At 50.8% G+C, this 17,179-nt stretch overlaps 2 protein-coding genes across 3 annotated transcripts; both read left to right on the top strand.

The window, feature by feature from the left end:
- The first annotated feature begins 1,510 nt into the window (after positions 1-1,510).
- On the top strand, positions 1,511-9,067 carry rnpepl1 (arginyl aminopeptidase like 1). Its single transcript, XM_040043318.1, has 12 exons — positions 1,511-2,044; positions 3,027-3,558; positions 3,641-3,781; positions 3,879-4,030; positions 4,498-4,614; positions 4,686-4,921; positions 5,101-5,214; positions 5,303-5,415; positions 6,521-6,629; positions 6,718-6,945; positions 7,722-7,864; positions 7,974-9,067. Exons 2-12 carry the CDS (start codon positions 3,070-3,072, stop codon positions 8,268-8,270), a joined length of 2,139 nt encoding a protein of 712 aa, XP_039899252.1. The 5' UTR covers positions 1,511-2,044; positions 3,027-3,069; the 3' UTR covers positions 8,271-9,067.
- A 220-nt stretch (positions 9,068-9,287) lies between these two features.
- LOC120740836 (segment polarity protein dishevelled homolog DVL-3) lies at positions 9,288-16,670 on the top strand. Of its 2 annotated transcripts, XM_040043319.1 has the most exons (9): positions 9,288-10,114; positions 11,584-11,653; positions 12,057-12,190; positions 13,068-13,159; positions 13,257-13,401; positions 14,594-14,690; positions 15,383-15,452; positions 15,777-15,916; positions 16,004-16,667. In XM_040043319.1, exons 1-9 carry the CDS (start codon positions 9,765-9,767, stop codon positions 16,082-16,084), a joined length of 1,179 nt encoding a protein of 392 aa, XP_039899253.1. In that variant the 5' UTR covers positions 9,288-9,764; the 3' UTR covers positions 16,085-16,667. The 2 variants fall into 2 exon arrangements, with proteins under 2 accessions (XP_039899253.1, XP_039899254.1); XM_040043320.1 differs by lacking the exons at positions 15,383-15,452; positions 15,777-15,916 and having other exon boundaries at positions 16,004-16,670.
- Positions 16,671-17,179: the final 509 nt, after the last annotated feature.

The following is a 17,179-nucleotide window of genomic DNA, read 5'->3' on the forward strand; positions in this document are numbered from 1 at the left end:
TCACATTAACAGTGCAGTGAATCCTGCTTGTGCCGTGATATTCAGGACTGCAAACCGAGCAGCATCACTGACTTTCAGCTTGTTGTGTTTGTGGATATATGACTGACTTTAACTATCCATAAAATCATCACATCTCTGTAAGATTAAGGTTGACTATTGAACGGCGTATATTTAAAGGCTTTAAAACCAAGTTAGTACAAACATCACTAATGTCACATGACTTTGCCGACATGTGACCAACAGTAATGTTTTAATGTTCTTCATTATTAAACATTTGTACATAAATAAGTGACATAATATTCAGTACTTACTTTTAAAAGTTTACTCTTCGGCCGCTCCGCTTCAGGCATCCATCGTTTTTTTCCGAACAAATTATCCACACCCACCACCGCGCTATGAATTGTGGGATATATGGGACCACGAAGTGTACACCGGACCACACTTCAAATTTGGGGACATGAACGGTACATTTGTTGACTGCATTTGGAGTACACTTCGAATTGGGACACCCTTCGTTGCGTCGCTGTGACATAATCGGTCTCCAAATGCGTGCGGTCACTGGATTGGGACACAGCCATAGATGCTTTCACTCCTCGTTCAAACCGTCTGTCTTCCAGTTCAACATGTGGACACTGGCGTCCTCAAAGACTGACCTTTGACCTTTAGATGCAGATGAACAGCTGAGTCCTGTTGAGGTGGCTGTTTGGTGTCTCCAGTGTACAGCTCTGAGCTGTCCTTGCTGCACAGCTACACTACGTTTTTTAGTTTGTGTCTGCATGTGTGGCTGGGTCTGAAGGACACTGGGACGTCGTGGTGGCGAAGACTCCTGAGTCTGCCTTCCACAGGGTGGAGGTACTGCTCTGTGTGTGGGAGCTTCAATGTTAATGTTTCCATTCTCCTCAGTGTGCACAGAACACTCCAGAAAACCACGATCCTTCCACTGAGCTGATGTGTTGGCTGGTAAATGGATGAATAGACTGATACGTTGATGGGTGGATGAATGGTTGAATCGATGGATCCTCTGTGGAGGTCGTCAAGAGCACCAGATTCCTTGGTGTCCAGCTGGTGGAGAACCTCTCCTGGTTAACACCAGCTCCATAACTAAGAAGGCCCAGCAGTGTCTCTACTTCCAGTGGAAGCTGAGGAAAGCCCATCTCCCTCCATCCATTCTCACCACCGTCTACAGAGAGACTATCGAGAGCGTCCTGAGCAGCTGCATCACTGTCTGGATGGTAACTGCACCGTATCGGATCACAATGCTCTACAACTGTTAGTGAGAGCAGCTGAGAGGCTGGAGCCTCTCTTCCCTCCATCACAGACACCTGTCACACCTGCTGCATCTGCGGAAAGAGGTACCGGAGCATCCGGGCCCTCACTGCCAGACTGAGGAACAGGTTCTTCCCCCAGAACGTCAGACTCCTGAACACACACACACACACACACACACCTTAATACATCAAGTTACCTTTTGCACAACCCACTGTCATTGTTGCACTTTTCTTTTGCACTGTTTTTGTTTTGTTTGTTGCAGTTTTTGCACACTTTGCACGTTATGTAGTCCTGTGTTGATTGTGTGTCACATGGAGCATCGTGGTCGTGGAACGAATCAATAGACTGATACGTTGATGGGTGGATGAACAGGTAACTGGATGGAGCCGCCCTCTCGCTCCGTGTACCCGCCTCCACAGCGCCACTCATCGGCCTGCATAAACTTTTTTCCCGCTGTTGTTACTTCCTGTTTAGTCCGGAGCGGAGCCTCGACTGTCCCCCGGGTCTCCGCCGGTGTCCTCTGCCTCTTTGTGTCCGTGTGTGGCCGCTCGGTCTCGGACTCACAGCTCACCTCCAGCCTCCGTCGACCCTCTGGGAGGACGCGGGTTCGGTGTCCGGGACTGCGGGCAGGGAGCCGGGCTGAGCTCTCCCGGGGAGCCGGTGTCCGCCTGGTTCTTCCGCCGTGCGGTCCCGATGGATTTTACTTAAATGTGTCCCCGTGAAGCCGCAACAGTGCGCCGTGCTAATGCGCTGATTAGCCGGCTCTGCTAACCAGGTCAGTTCAACGCGCTGACCTTAAAGTGCTGTTTTCACTCACTTCGAGCTAAAGCTGCTAACTTCCAGCGCTGCTAGCCGCCACTGTAACTCCTCCGAGTCCCTAAAACTGCGCTTTAAACTGGGCTTTGAGAGTCTCCCGGGTGTCGGAGCTCTTTCGGGTCTCTGACTTAATTGGACTTGTTGTTTATATGAAGTTTAACTCCGGTTTAACAAGTAGGGCTGTTAAACACTGCCTGTCAGTGTTTGCTAAGTTTGATTAAATGTTGTTTAAATGGACAAAGAGCCAAAGTTTACTCGTCAAACAGTTCCTTAAATCTAAGAGAAGCAGGCAGAAGGTCAGCCCACGCTCAGCGAAGCCTTTATTCTGCTTTATTTTCAGTCTTCAGCGGACTGACTATTAAATTCAATGTTGTGTTATTGAGGTTTTGAATGGGGTGGGCCGGGGCTGACCAGTAAAGCTGGGTTTAGATGTGGATTAAAAGTTTTCATTTGGCCCTAAACTGTTTATAAAATGTTAAAATGATTTAAAAATACAAACTTCAGGGTTTATCGAGGATCCAGGGACACACAGGATGAGTTTTCACCGGGGGCTTAATGTCCTGTTAGGCGTAAAATTAGACGTTTCTTTAACGAGGTTTTGAATGGAGTTTTGACGCTAAGCCTCTTGTTGTGTTAAAGTTACTTATTTGGGCTAAACTGGGCTACGCATCGAGTCCTGAGTTAAACTGGGTTAGTACCTGAGTTGTGTACTGGGTTCACCGGTGGGTGTCAGTTTACTGTGGTTAGGATTAGACTCTGGATTGGATCATGTGCTTTTTAATTGGACTAAAACTGTGAGTTAAAGGTAGTTTTGGGGATTTGTGTTAAACTGGGGTGCTGTTGGCATCGGTACTGGGTGTTGAGCGTTGAGGCGGGCCTGGTGGGTTTCTGCTCTGTGTTCCCGACCCTCACAGGTGTGTTCTTGTTCGTGTCTCATGCAGTTGGTTCCGGTCTAAGCAGGTTTGGTCCCAGCTTTAGCTCACCATGGCAGAGCTCCACCAGGCGCCCACCTCGCTGTGCTGCTGCCGTAAATCCCTGCCGGACTCCGGGGGCCGGTGCTCCGGGGACTTGGCCCGGCCCTCTGCGGGCCTGGGTCTGGAATCCCAACGCTGCCCCCTGGTGGATGTGGCGTCCGCATCGAACTTCAGGAGCTTCCAGCTGTGTCACTTCCACCTGGACCTGCGGCTGAACTTTGCAGTGAAGGAGATGAGCGGCTGGCTGGTTCTGGACCTGGTTCCGGTGCAGCCGGGGGTCTGCTCCCTGATCCTGGACTCCCACCCTTCTTTATTGATCCACTCCATAGACTGTAAGGTGCCGGGGGCCGGGCAGCAGGAGCCCGTGTCCCTCACGTACCGCGTGGACCCGTTCACCGACTACGGCTCGTCGCTCAGCATCAGCCTGCCGACCGCGGCGGTGAAACCAGGCCGGGCGGTCCAGATCACGGTCCGCTACACCACCACGGACGGGCCGGCGGTAAGGAGACGACACGGCATCTGTACAGCGTGAGCATGCTGAAGGTGACCACAGCGTGACCCGTGTGTGTGTGTGTCTGCAGATCTGGTGGCTGGACTCGGAGCTCACCTGCGGTCAGGTTCGTCCTCTGGTCTTCACTCAGGGTCACTCGGTGTGTAACCGCTCCTTCTTCCCCTGCTTTGACACGCCAGCCGTCAAGAGCACGTACACCGCCACGGTCCGGGTGAGTCACACGGAGCCCAGGTAACATCAGAGCGGTGACAGAAGGCGTTTCCTTAAACACCTGCACTCACGCCGTTTCTGCTCGTCCTCCTCGGCAGGTCCCGGATGGCGTGACGGTCCTCATGAGTGCGTCTCGGAGTTCGTACTCCAAACAGGACCGCGTCTTCCAGTTCTCCATGGAGTTTCCTGTACCCTCCTACCTGGTGGCGCTGGTGGCCGGCGAGCTGCAGCACGTAGACGTCGGGCCGAGGTCGCTCCGCGTAAAATAACGTTTTCATTATTTATCAAAATGAGTCCAAATATTGTTTCGATGTAAAATATTTCGATGTGTTTGCCGACGAGTGAGTTTGAAACATGTTACAGTAAAAATGATTTTAGGCAAACAAACAGATCATTTTTCATATTTCTGATGTTAAATCGGGGGGGGGGGGCACTCCAGGCCTCTGTGTCCTGCAGGGGTCACCCTGGGTCACACCTGAGTCACACGACGAGCTCATCACCAGGCGTCTGGGAACGTTTTCATTTAGTCGTTTAAATCAGCTGATTCGTCTAAAACCTGCAGCACACCGAGGCTCGAGTTATTCAAATAATGTAAAGCAGTGAAAATCCGTCATCAGTATGAAAGATAAACGTGAGCTAAAGGTCAAAGATGATCATAAACAAAATATTTACATCTGTGCAGAAACACATTTTGACCTTCGGCCAATCTTCTTTCAGGAGTCGTGTGTGGGCGGAACCTTGCCTGTTGTCCTGCGCGGTGAAGAAGCTAGGGGGCAGCGTGGAGCGCTGGCTGGGCGTCGCCGAGGACCTGTTTGGACCTTACCTGTGGGGCAGGTGAGCCTCTAAGTTTCTGACCAAACTTTCTTTAAAACATCCTCGGCGACGCTGACACGGCTCGTCCTCAGGTGCGACATCGTCTTCCTCCCTCCCTCCTTCCCCATCGTTGCCATGGAGAACCCCTGCCTCACGTTCATCATCGCCTCCATCCTGGAGAGCAGCGAGTTCCTGCTGATCGACGTCATCCACGAGATCGCCCACGGCTGGTTCGGCAACGCCGTCACCAACGCCACCTGGGAGGAGATGTGGCTGAGCGAAGGCCTGGCGACGTACGCCCAGCGAAGGATCACCACGGAGGCCTACGGTAACGCTGCGTTCACCGTTTCAGAATTTACGTTTTTGTTGGCGAGATTTTAAAACATTTTCAGTTTTACGTGTTTGAACCTGAAGTCACGAACAGCTGATTATTGATTTTTAAAGTAAACACGACTTCCGCCTCAGTCCACATACTTTTGGTCACCTCGGGTTACCTGTCGCCCTCAGGTGAGCCGTTCACCTGCCTGGAGACTGTTGTGCGATTGGACGCCCTCCACAGACAGCTGCGTCTCCTTGGAGACAGCAACCCCGTGAGCAGGCTGCAGGTCAAGTTTGAGTCAGGTGACCCCCCCACACACACACACACACACAGACGGAGGTGTGGTGTCCACTCGCACAGGTGAGATGACATCACTGTGACCTGTTCCAGGTGTGAACCCCAGCACGCTGATGAACCTGTTCACCTACGAGAAAGGTTTCTGCTTCGTGTCGTATCTGTCGGAGATCAGCGGAGACGTGAGACGCTTCGACTGTTTCCTCAGGGTCAGCACACACACAGACACACACACAGTGACACACACACACAGTGACACAGACACACACACACACACACAGTCACACACAGTCACACACACACACAGTGACACACACACACACACAGTCACACACACACACACAGTGACACAGACACACACAGTGACACAGACACACACACACAGTCTCACACACACACACACACACACACACACACACACACACACACAGTGACACAGACACACACACACAGTCACACACACACACAGTGACACACACACACACACACAGTCACACACACACACACACACACCACCACACACCCACACACAGTCACACACACACACACACAGTCACACACACACACAGTCACACACACACAGTCACACACACACAGTCACACACACACACACACAGTCACACAGACACACACACACAGTCACACACACAGTCACGCGCACACACAGTCACACACACACACACAGTCACACACACACAGTCACACACACACAGTCACACACACACACACAGTCACACACACAGTCACGCGCACACACAGTCACACACACACAGTGACACAGACACACACACACAGTCACGCGCACACACACACACACACACACACACACACACACACACACAGTGACACAGACACACACACACACAGTGACACAGACACACACACACACAGTCACACACAGACACACACACACACACACACAGTCACACACACACACACACACAGTCACACACACACACACAGTCACACACACACAGTCACACACACACACACACAGTCACACACACAGTCACGCGCACACAGTGACACAGACACACACACACAGTCACGCGCACACAGTGACACAGACACACACACACAGTCACGCGCACACACACACACACACACACACACTGGAGTCATACATGTGTCACGTGTGTTCGAGCAGTGACTGTGACAGTTTGTTTGTGGACAGCAGCTGAGTCACTTTCACAGTCACAGTGTCCACATACTTCTGCTCCACGTTTCCATAGATTTACATTTCATCAGGATGTTTTACATGAGCGCTGCTCAGAGTCATGTGACCAGCGTTTGCATCGTGTGTGTGTGTCACAGGATTACATCTCAGAGTTTAAGTTTAAGAGCGTGGTGGCTCAGGACCTCATAGACTACTTCCTGTCTTACTTCCCGGAGCTGAAGGATGCCGCCGTCGCTAAGAGAGAAGGTCAGGAGACACTTTCAGCTCACCTGTGTGTCAGCAGCCTCCTAGTCTTCTCTGTGACATCACTTCCTGTGTGTATGCTCGCCCTCAGGTCTAGAGTTTGAGCGTTGGCTGAGCGGCTGCGGCCCGCCTCTCTGCGAGCCAGACCTGTCAGCGGGCGGCGCTCTTATCGGGCCCGTCCAGGATCTGTGCGACCTGTGGAGGAACGCTGACCCCCCTGACCTAGAGGCGCTCGCGACCTTTGACCTCTCGACCTGGAGCACCTTTCAGATCGTCCTTTTCCTGGACCGCATGCTGGACCACTCGCCGCTGCCGCACAGTAAGTTGCCGTAGAAACACTGCAACACATCATTCAGAGCCTGCAATAATCTGCTCGAGTGCAAAGTACTCGAGTATTTGTACTCCGCAGCATGAAACATACGAGTACTGATGAAAGGGGTCATGTGACTTCCTGTTTGCTGCAAATGGTTGGTGACGAGGACGTGGGCCGTTTCTCAGTACTCACGTCTGTACTGACGTCCTCGCTAGTCTGGACTCCGTAAGTTCACACGGGAGTTCGGACTTCCCGAGAACGCAGCGCGATCGTTCTGCTATTGGAACGGCGGTGTACGTGATGACATCACAGCTCCACCCCCTCTTAATTTAACTGTTACACATAATGCAGCAGATTTACTTCAGGAAAAAGATATTTCAAAAAGTATCTTCAGCACTTTGACGGATCATCTGTTTCATACAGTGAAGCACAATCACTACATGACACGTGTCTCCCAATCAACATAGCGTTAGTAAACACTCAGGGCAGACAGCTGGTTTGGAACAAATAATCAGATCATTGTTGGAGCAGCGTTCAGGATCTCCACGCATCAGCACGCCGTTTCTGCTCCCGGTGAAACTGCTTCCTCCTGAATTTAAATATTTTGATGTTAGATTTGTTACTTTGACGGGAACAGTACTGCGACTGATGCCGGAGCACAAGTACACACAAGTACAGATGTTGAGAAACTGCCTTGATGTTCCTCACCGCGCAGAACACAGGAAGTGATGTGACAGGTGTCCACTGAAGGTTCAGTGATGAATGATGATGTCACTGCGCAGGTGTGATGGCGAGCCTGTCGGACTCGTACTCGTCGCTGTTCGACGGGCTGAACGCCGAGGTGCAGATCCGCTGGCTGCAGATGGTGGTGAGGAACAGCTTCTACCCCGACCTGCCGCGAGTGCGAGCCTTCCTGCACAAACACGTAAGTTCCGCCCACCTGCCTGTTGCGACGTTCAGCCAATCAGAGCAGACATAGTTTTAAGGGGGTCGCTCAGCTACTCTGTCACATGTTTGCCCCTCCCTCTCCACAGACGTCCAGGATGTACACAGTGCCGCTGTATGAGGACCTGGTTGCTGGGGTGATGAAGTGTGTTGCCGTGGAGATCTTCTACCAGACACAGCGGCGGCTGCACCCGAACCTCAGACGCACGCTGCAGCAAATCCTGTTCCAGACCAGCTCGACCAATCAGAATGGCTCCGCTCTGCCTCCCTCCTCCGGCTCCACCCCCCCGCAGGAGCCAACTGCTGCCGTGGCGACTGCCTCCCCTGGCGGAGCCGCCGGGACAACTGCCACCATTGCTCTGCGTGATGTCAACGTCTCGGCGTGATGCCCGGACTACAGGAAGGAGAAACAATCAACAGGAAGCCTCACTCCAGATGTTTTAAAAGGGTTGATGTGGGGCAAAGGTCACTGCTTGAAAGCTTGACCTGTGTCCGGCGCCCCCGAGGAGGGCCCTGGTTGGACCCTAGAGTGTTTTTATGCGACTGACGACAGAGCAGAGGTCAGGTCGTTCTTCTCAGCTTCTGGCAGAAACGCGCCACCAGAGCGGCGTCGCGTAATCAGGTTGCGTTCGTGCTAACTCGCTCAGCGACTAGGCTGTGTGGGCGGATTTCGACCGGGCAGGGACGGAGACGCCATGCTTGCTGATGATTCAGTGAGAAAAACATTTCAGCCTTACGCTCGTTCTCTGCCCGTGCGCTCACTGCTGGTTGGTTTCGCCGTGAGTGCCTTTGCCTTGTTGAAGTCTCTGCCCCCATCACTGTGTGGGCGGAGCCTCTGTGACAGTGTTTAAACTCTACCTCCGCTTGTGTGGACTCACCTGAAGGACCTCAGAACACCAGCAGATCACCTTAACGCTGCCTTCGTGCAGCTGGGAACACGCAGCCTTCTGTCTGTCTGGGCTCTGAAACGTCCCACCGACACTGAACGCCTCCTCGCTCTCTGAATGTTGAAGATAACCTCATGTTTACCTGACCTCTGACTAAACGAGCCCACAGGACGGTCCGATGGGCGAGCTTGTGTTGCCTGTTTGTTTTTACTGTTTTATGGACGTTTGTTTTTATGAACTGCTGACCCTTTAATAAACATCGATATCCAATCAGAATCCATGAAGAAAATTCAGAACCGAATGAATGCATCTTTTATTTATATTCATGAATTAGCGTGTCAATAACTGAAACTGTTTCCTGTTTGATCACGTGTTTGATTTACAATAAAATGATTGTCTCTATGGGTGCTTTCACTCTCAGATCAGGCCGGAAAAGTCGGACGTGTTAGGCGTTAGCTTGAAGGGGCATAAGTGCCGGAAGCTCTGAGGCCTTCCCTTCACAATAAAAGCTGGAGGAGCGGTCCGCTACAGGATGATTCAGCGGAAGCAGCAAACGATCGTCACGGGCTCGAGTTTATTCAGGGGTTGGATTCTGCTGTGAGCTCATGAATTCAGCCCGGATACAGGAGACGGACGTGACGTCACAACCAGGACGGCGGGAAAAAGAAAAGCGTTTCTGGGTCGAGGACATTTGTTCTGTACCTTCAGGGAGTTTGAATATGCGGACCTACAAAATAAATTGGTAAACGTAATTAAAAAAATAAGATAAAATAACTACATAACATATAATTAATAAATAAAACTGAATAAGAACAAAAAACCCCAAAAGAAACATGACCTTTAACGTGGAGACTGAACCTCTGACGTTGTGACGTAATAACGTGCAGGTGTGTGTGTGTGATCATTTCTCAGAGTCCAGATATTCTTTTTATTTTTGCTTGCGTTCACTCAGCTCTTATTCTGAAGGGTCCGAGCGGAAGTGTGTTCGTGCGTATGTGTGTCTTGACGGCGTCGGGAGGAGACGGAGCATCAGACCCGCAGAAGCTGGACCGACACATCTGGACCGAGAGCGAAATCTCTGGAGCGGAGACGCGCACGAACGGAGCGCGGGCGCGCGGACAGGTGCACAGCTGTGTCTCCTCAGCGTCATCCCGTGACCGCCAAGCCGGGCTCGCGGGCATGGCGGAGGAGACCCGCGTCATCTACCACCTGGAGGACCAGGACACCCCCTACCTCGTCCGCATCAACGTGCCCGCGGAGCGCGTGACCCTGGCGGACTTTAAGCACGTGCTGAACAAACCCAACGTGAAATTTTTCTTCAAGTCCGTGGACGACGACTTCGGGTGAGTCACGTGGTCCGTGCGCTCATTGATCCGTGGTCGGGTGAGTGTATTGTTCCCGTCACGCGATGTTTGTTATTCTTAAGGTACAATCACCCTCCTGCGCATGTCAGGGTGGAGCAGCTGAAGCTGACCCTCAGCAGCAGCAGCAGGACCTCAGGCTCCTAACAGGGAGCGCCCCCCACCTGCCTCCTGTCCAGGTGGAACAGGTGTTGTCCCCTCAGAGCTTGAGGTCAGAGGTCAGCCTGGAGCCACGCCTTTGGCGCCATCGGGGGTGCTCCGCCCTCTTTGCAGTCTGACACTTGGAGAAACCCTAAGGTGGCGGCAGCAGAGCCCGGTCGGAGCCTGGTGCCGAGCTGCTCCACCCGATGCTGCACCTGTGGCCTCGGGGTCAAAGGTGGGCAAATCCGCTGTACCGCACGTGTGCAGCAGCTGTGGTGGACAAGGCGGAGACTGGGTGGTTCTTCCTGACAGGAAGTTCTCTGGAGAACATCTCGCTCCGCTTCATCCACCCACGTTCAAATCTGTTCACATCTGTGGCGTCCCCGTGACATCGGGCTCCCCAACATGTTCCCGCCCTCCGGTCTGAGGGTGGCGCTCTGGGGCTCCTTCTGCACGTTTCACTTACTCTGGTTTTTGCTGTTTTCACGTGAAAGAGCTTTTATGGAGCGGCGCTGTGACGTGGGCACGCTGCAGCAGGTTCCACGCCTCAAACTCGTCTTTGTATTTGTGTGGTTTTAAACCCTTCTGCACACACAGGTCACAGTCTGTGGAGTTACACACTGCTGACGGTTCGTAAGTCCAGCCTGTGTTTCAGTGTGAGCTCTCCTCATTTTTATTCACTCATTTACTTTGAACCGCTGATGAAACAACTGTTTAATAATCTGAGCTTCTATAATCCCTGTGTGCACACACGCGCACGCACGCACGCGCACACACACACACACACACACACACACGGCTTTTATGACAGACTGTACGGCTGCGTGGAGGTGCAGAGCTGGTTTCAGGGCTCAGATTATAACCAGGTTCAGGTTTGGGGGATGGAGTCCGTGACTATGTGTCCTCACAAAGATAGGCAGACCAGCACATGTGTGTGACCCCTCTCAGCTGATGCTGCGATGATCGATCGATCTGCTCAGTATTGATCTGTGACTCTGAGTGTAACAAAGAGGAGGAGAACACCCGGCGGGGTTTGTGTCCCCGCCACAGCTGCAGTAATACTCAGATTGTGAATATGAGATGTACGTAGCAACCATAACACCGCCCACTTTAGACCCTCAGCGTTGTCGTGATGTTAGTCCAGTTTGTTTGCATCTCTCTCCTTCTAATTGGCTGCCCCTCACAAATATGAGGTTTTGATAGCAGGTGGGTGTGGCTTTTGTATACCTGAGATGCCCACATGTGCTATTAGATATTGTTAGAGTACTTATGTTTAATTTTCTTTCATGGCTAATCCTGATGTGTTACAGGGTGGTCAAAGAGGAGATCAGCGATGATGACGCCAGGCTGCCCTGTGTGAATGGACGGGTCGTCTGTTGGGTCAGTAACACACGAACATGGTACAGCTGAGTTTATGAGGACTGTTGATGATGATTGAGGACAAACTCTAAAATCGTTCCTTTGTCTCAAAACGACACAGTCAGCCAAAGCACACACCTGCAGACACACCTGCAGACACACAACAGCTTTTTTCAGTCACATTAAAAGACTGAAAACACATTTTGTTGTGTTATTTATTGGATAACTGGAAGACACTGAATGGATTCTAATTAGAAGCTTCCCCACTCTTAAACCTTTATTACAGAAAATTCTTTATGTCCCCACAATGTCAGTTGTAATTTGTGTCCTCATAGTGGTGGTAAACAGGCACAACTCACACACAAACACACACACAGGTGTGTCCTGAGCCTTCAGGTGTTCATCATGTCTCTCCTCCTTGCAGTTGGTGTCATCAGACACCTGCCAGCTGGATTTCAGAGGTTCAGATGTCCAGTCTGTGGCCACGCCCACCAATTTAACCCCGCCCCCCATAGAGAGGACAGGTGGTATCGGAGACTCCAGACCGCCATCCTTCCAGTGAGTACACCGGGGCCCACAATGCAACACGTTAGGGCTGCACAATTTTGCATAAAATGAGAATCACGATTTTTTGGCTTAGAATTGAGATCACGATTCTCTCACGATTTTCTTTTCCAGTATAAATATTTATTGCGCTTATTAACTGCACATCAACTTCGTAACAGTTGAGACTGAACATAAAAACAGTAAATAAACATAAAAACAACAAATGTCTCACGTTTTGTTGTTGCCGCAAAATGTTGTACTGCTTGAAATTCCGTCTCCACCGTTGCTCGACGCTGCGTGTATAGAGCAGGTAGTGCAACAATAGAAAAATAGTTGCGGGACGGCACTGTGTAGCGTTTGTCTAGGGTGTTGATCGTTTTCCTAAATCCCTCGTTTTGCACAGTGTTGATGGGAGCCATATCTTTGGTCAGGTGATAAGTGATAGCCTCCGTAATGTCTTTGTGCCTGCGGGAGTTAGACGTGTATAGGGAAGCGCTGTATAAGGTTCCCGTTATTATGTTTGGGTGGTTGACCGGGACGGATTTTCTCCTGTCACTTTCTCGTCATCCCTGACGTGCTCTCCGTTGTTTTTTCCCTGCTAATTTTAGCAGCCAGCTTCTGTATCACGTGGTATAAGGCTCCGCCCTTGTCATTTGTTTTGCAGGAAGAGTGAGCGCTTGTTTTCATGCAGAGTACGTCCCGGATCAAAATGCGGTACAATCGTCGTCGTCTTTTTTTTTTTTTTTTAAATCGTTGTCATTTGGAAATGAGATCGCACATATGTACGAATCGAGATCGCGATTTTCTAACGATTAATCGTGCAGCCCTACAACACGTGTTGTAGCGCAGGCCTCAATGCTGACAGGAAGTGATGTCATGTCTGTCTCAGTGCTGCTACTGTGAGCCATGATGAGCTGCAGGGGTCAGAGGTCAAACCTGCTGTTTCAGAGAGGCTGCAGAGGAAAGATGTGGGTGAGCAAGGTAAGACGCAGAGAGAGAGAGAGAGGTGTCACCTGCACGCCTATTAAACAGTGACAGGCATTTCCTGCCATCTGCTGATTGGCTGTGGTCTCTACAGGTGATCGCCTGAATGGCCACGCCGACTGCTCAGCTGATAAGAGGGGGGTGGAGCCAACAGGTGGCGGCGACAGTTCATCGACCCAGCAGAGCAGCGAACTGGAAACAACCAGTTTCTGCTCCTCTGAGGAAGACTCAGGAGGAAGGTCAGTCTCACTCACAGACACGCCTACCTGTACCTGTGAGGACCCTCAGTGAACTCTGACCTCTCGATAATGCTCATAATCAGCAGGTTAACACTTTCCCTCTGCTTTAAGTATGTAAGGTAAGCTCATGACATCATCAGCAGACCTCGCTGTGATTGGTGGGTTTGCTATGACACGCACTCGGCGCCCTTGGGTCTGCTTCTTCTGCTCCAGTAATCCTGTTCACACGCCGCTCTCCTTCTCCTGCTCTGATTGGCTGCTGCAGGTCAGGTGACTAGTGCTGCAGTCTGTATTGTCCCGCAGATAAAAGCGTCCCAGCTCATCCATGAGCAGAAATAACGTGTTCCCGCCTCCGTCCGTCCGTTTTTGCAGGTTTTCTCTGGATTTCAGATTTTTTTTATTTTTAAATTTGAGCCTCGCAAAATTTTTATGAAACATCGCTCACAGGTATGTGCGTGTCACCTTTCTTTTAATGATCATAGTGATAAAAATAATCATGTATTTATTTGGACTTAATCTGTGAACAAATGATGTTTATTTTGATGACTGTTGTTAAACTTTCATCAATAATTTTTAATATTGATGATAATAATAAATGACAGCGACGACTTTTAGTCTCGCTTCCTTTTATTCATTTTATTAACATAAAATCAGAACTTTCGGACGTTTCCAAAAACAGACAGTGAGTTTATGTCCAGTGAAGGTAACAAAGTGATACCCTCGGCACAGCGGTGATGCTCTGTGGCGTGAGTCGTGACACGCCCGTTTCCCACATCCTGACCAGACAAAGAAATTAGTTTGGCGAGGAAACGTTTCCCCCCGAGAGCCGACTGAAGCTCAGCCAGTGAGGCTCGATGTACGGCAGGCGTGGCCAGCTTCAGCTTCCCGATGACGTTCCTAAGCCAGCATTCGGGATACACACAAACACATATACACATAAAGGGGGAAACAGGGGACTGAGAGAGGAGCCGAGACAACAAACAAAACAACAGATCTCAGTGAAGGCGCGTGGCTTCGTGCGTCCGCTTTCCTTCAACACATCGAGCTTTTTTCCTGTTTGTTTGTACAAATATTTACATTTTTTCTTTAATTTTTCCCGACTGAGTGACCACGCCCAAACACACAGGTATCTGTAAGCTGTGAAGTCGGTCGGACTGAACCAGGTGTGCTTCCCTCTGTGACATCATTTCAGGTTCAGCCAATCAACAGAGCAGAGCAGCTCCTCACCGCGTCTCATCAGGCGTCAACGCCGCCGCCACCGGAAACCCAAAACACAGCGGATGGAGAGGGTAAACACACACACACACGCACGCACACTGACATCAGATGGCGTTATTGACAGAGTTCAGGCACTTCCTATTTTTTCCTGTAACAAACGACTTGATTGGTCGGAGGCCATCGGCGCCTCCTCAGCTGTGGCAGCGCTGCACAGGAAACAGATGTGAGTTTTCAGGCGACCTGTGGGAGTGTGCAGGGTTCAAAGGTCAGACAGACGGACCAACAATAGTCAGGGTCACTGTGTGGAGGCCTGTGGGGTCTCGTGCGTTGGTTACCATGGTGACAACATTCCTGCTCTCAGGTGATTTGTTAATCCTCACAGGTCAGGTGACAAACCAACTTCAGTGAAAGTCTTTTCTACTGAATTCTAATGCAGCGGTTCTACTCACATCTGCGGGCTGGTTTTTGCCTCCTCGTACCTGTGCGCACACGCAGGTGCTTTAATGTGGGCGGTCTTTGTGACCAAAGCCGTCTGACCTTTGAGCTCACGGAGGTCAGAGTCAGTCATGTGACTGGTCCAGGCTGACAGCAGGTGCCGCTGATGAGTCGGTCAGCTGACTCAGGACTGCGGACACCTGTGGACTCTGTCAGTGACGTTACCTGATGAACTTCCTGTCTGAGGGGGCCGTCCTTCACCTTCCTCTACTGTCTGTCTGTCCGTCCGTCTGTAACTGTCTCCTCTCTCTGTCCGTCTGTCTGTCAGTCTGTGTCTTTCAGCAGTGTCACTGACTCCACCATGTCGCTCAACATCATCACTGTAACTCTCAACATGGGTGAGTACGCTTCAGTACGGGCGAGCGCTGCTGCCGATCACACCGTAGCCCCGCCCTAAACCCTCCCCTGCTTCCTGTTTCTCTGAAACTCCAACTGGACCAAAAGTAACTTGCTGCTTGTTCAGTCAGAGCTGAAAGCATGAGCTGAGCAGCACGCTCATGCAGGAGCACAGTCAGAAGTCGCCTCCTGCAGGACATTAGAGAGAACGCAGGTTTAAGAAACTAGAGTTATTATGGAGCGGCTGTTAGCTCGCAGTGACAGGGATGTTTGCACGTAGCAGCAGAGCTCAGGGTAACCCTGCTGTGTGCCTGCCTGTCTGTCAGAGAGGTACAACTTCCTGGGCATCAGTATTGTCGGTCAGAGTAACGACAGAGGGGACGGAGGCATTTACATCGGCTCCATCATGAAGGGCGGAGCGGTGGCGGCGGATGGACGCATCGAGCCGGGAGACATGCTGCTGCAGGTGCCGCTCATGCCGTTTAATCCGCTTCCTGTTTTAAAGGTGGTGGTGAGAAGGCTCACGATGCTGTGTCGTCTGTGTGTCCGTCAGGTGAACGACATCAACTTCGAGAACATGAGCAACGACGACGCCGTCCGAGTCCTCCGAGAGATCGTCCACAAACCGGGGTGAGACCTTTTGCTTCATCCGTAAGATCGCCATGGTAACCAAGGCCGATCACGTGGTTTAAAGTCAGCTTTGATTTATCTGACAAATGAATCCGTGCGGGAGCTCAGGTGTTTTTCCTGCGTCGCAGTGGAGACGCTGCATCAAAGGAACGCTTTAACCAGACCGTCGAGTCTGTCAAAGCGGTCAGCTCCGAGTTGGGGTTCATCCGATTCTGCTGCTTTGGTCTGAATGAAATTAACAGCAGGTGCTCTGAGCTAGTGTTTGCCAATCTTTTGGAGCCACGGCACATATTTCACATCAGAAAAATCCATTACAGTTACTGTTTAAAAAGGTGGTATTCAGAATACAGTTACTTGAAATGAATGGATTACACAACGGTCTTTTCCTGTTTCATAACTTAGGCTGTCCCCTCTCCATCTTTGGTAATTGCATGCCAGTGGAAACCCAAATAAAACACTCATTAAGAGGCTCTAATGCCTGTGCGCGGAACAGTTTTCTATACACGATCGCTGCAAAAAGTGCAGCCTTACCTAATGTCCACCTGCTGTTACTCGTTTATATTAAGATTTAAACATCTAGTTGGTGTTGGTGTGGAGAGCAACCTTCAGTAATAGTAATAAATCACAGCAATAGTACATTTATGTAGTTGTAAAAAGCATGATAATAGATTAAGTAATCCAAAGTATTCAGAATACGTTACAAAATACATTTTGGGGCATGTAAGCTGTAATCTGTAGTGGAATACATTTTAAAAGTAACCTTCCCAGCACTCCTCCTGGATGGCATCTACGTACCATTGCTAGAAGGTTTGATGTGTCTCCCAGCACGGTCTCAGGACCATGCAGAGAGATGGGCAGTTATCGGTGGACAGGGCCGTAGAAGGCTCTTAACCCATCAGCAGGACCGGTAAATGCTCGTCTTTGTTATGGCTAATGCCTGTCGGGCTCCACGGTGCCGGGCAGTGAGCACAGGGTCCACTAGAGGACGTCGGGGCCTCAGACCCCCCTCGTTAGTCTGTTTCTGATTGTTTGGTCAGAGACATCACACCGTGTCCTGCTGGAGGTCTGTAGCTCTGAGGACGCTCTCCTGTTCCTCCTT

Source organism: Simochromis diagramma, unplaced genomic scaffold (genome assembly GCF_900408965.1).
Source record: "Simochromis diagramma unplaced genomic scaffold, fSimDia1.1 OVJJ01000377.1, whole genome shotgun sequence".
Taxonomy (NCBI): domain Eukaryota; kingdom Metazoa; phylum Chordata; class Actinopteri; order Cichliformes; family Cichlidae; genus Simochromis; species Simochromis diagramma.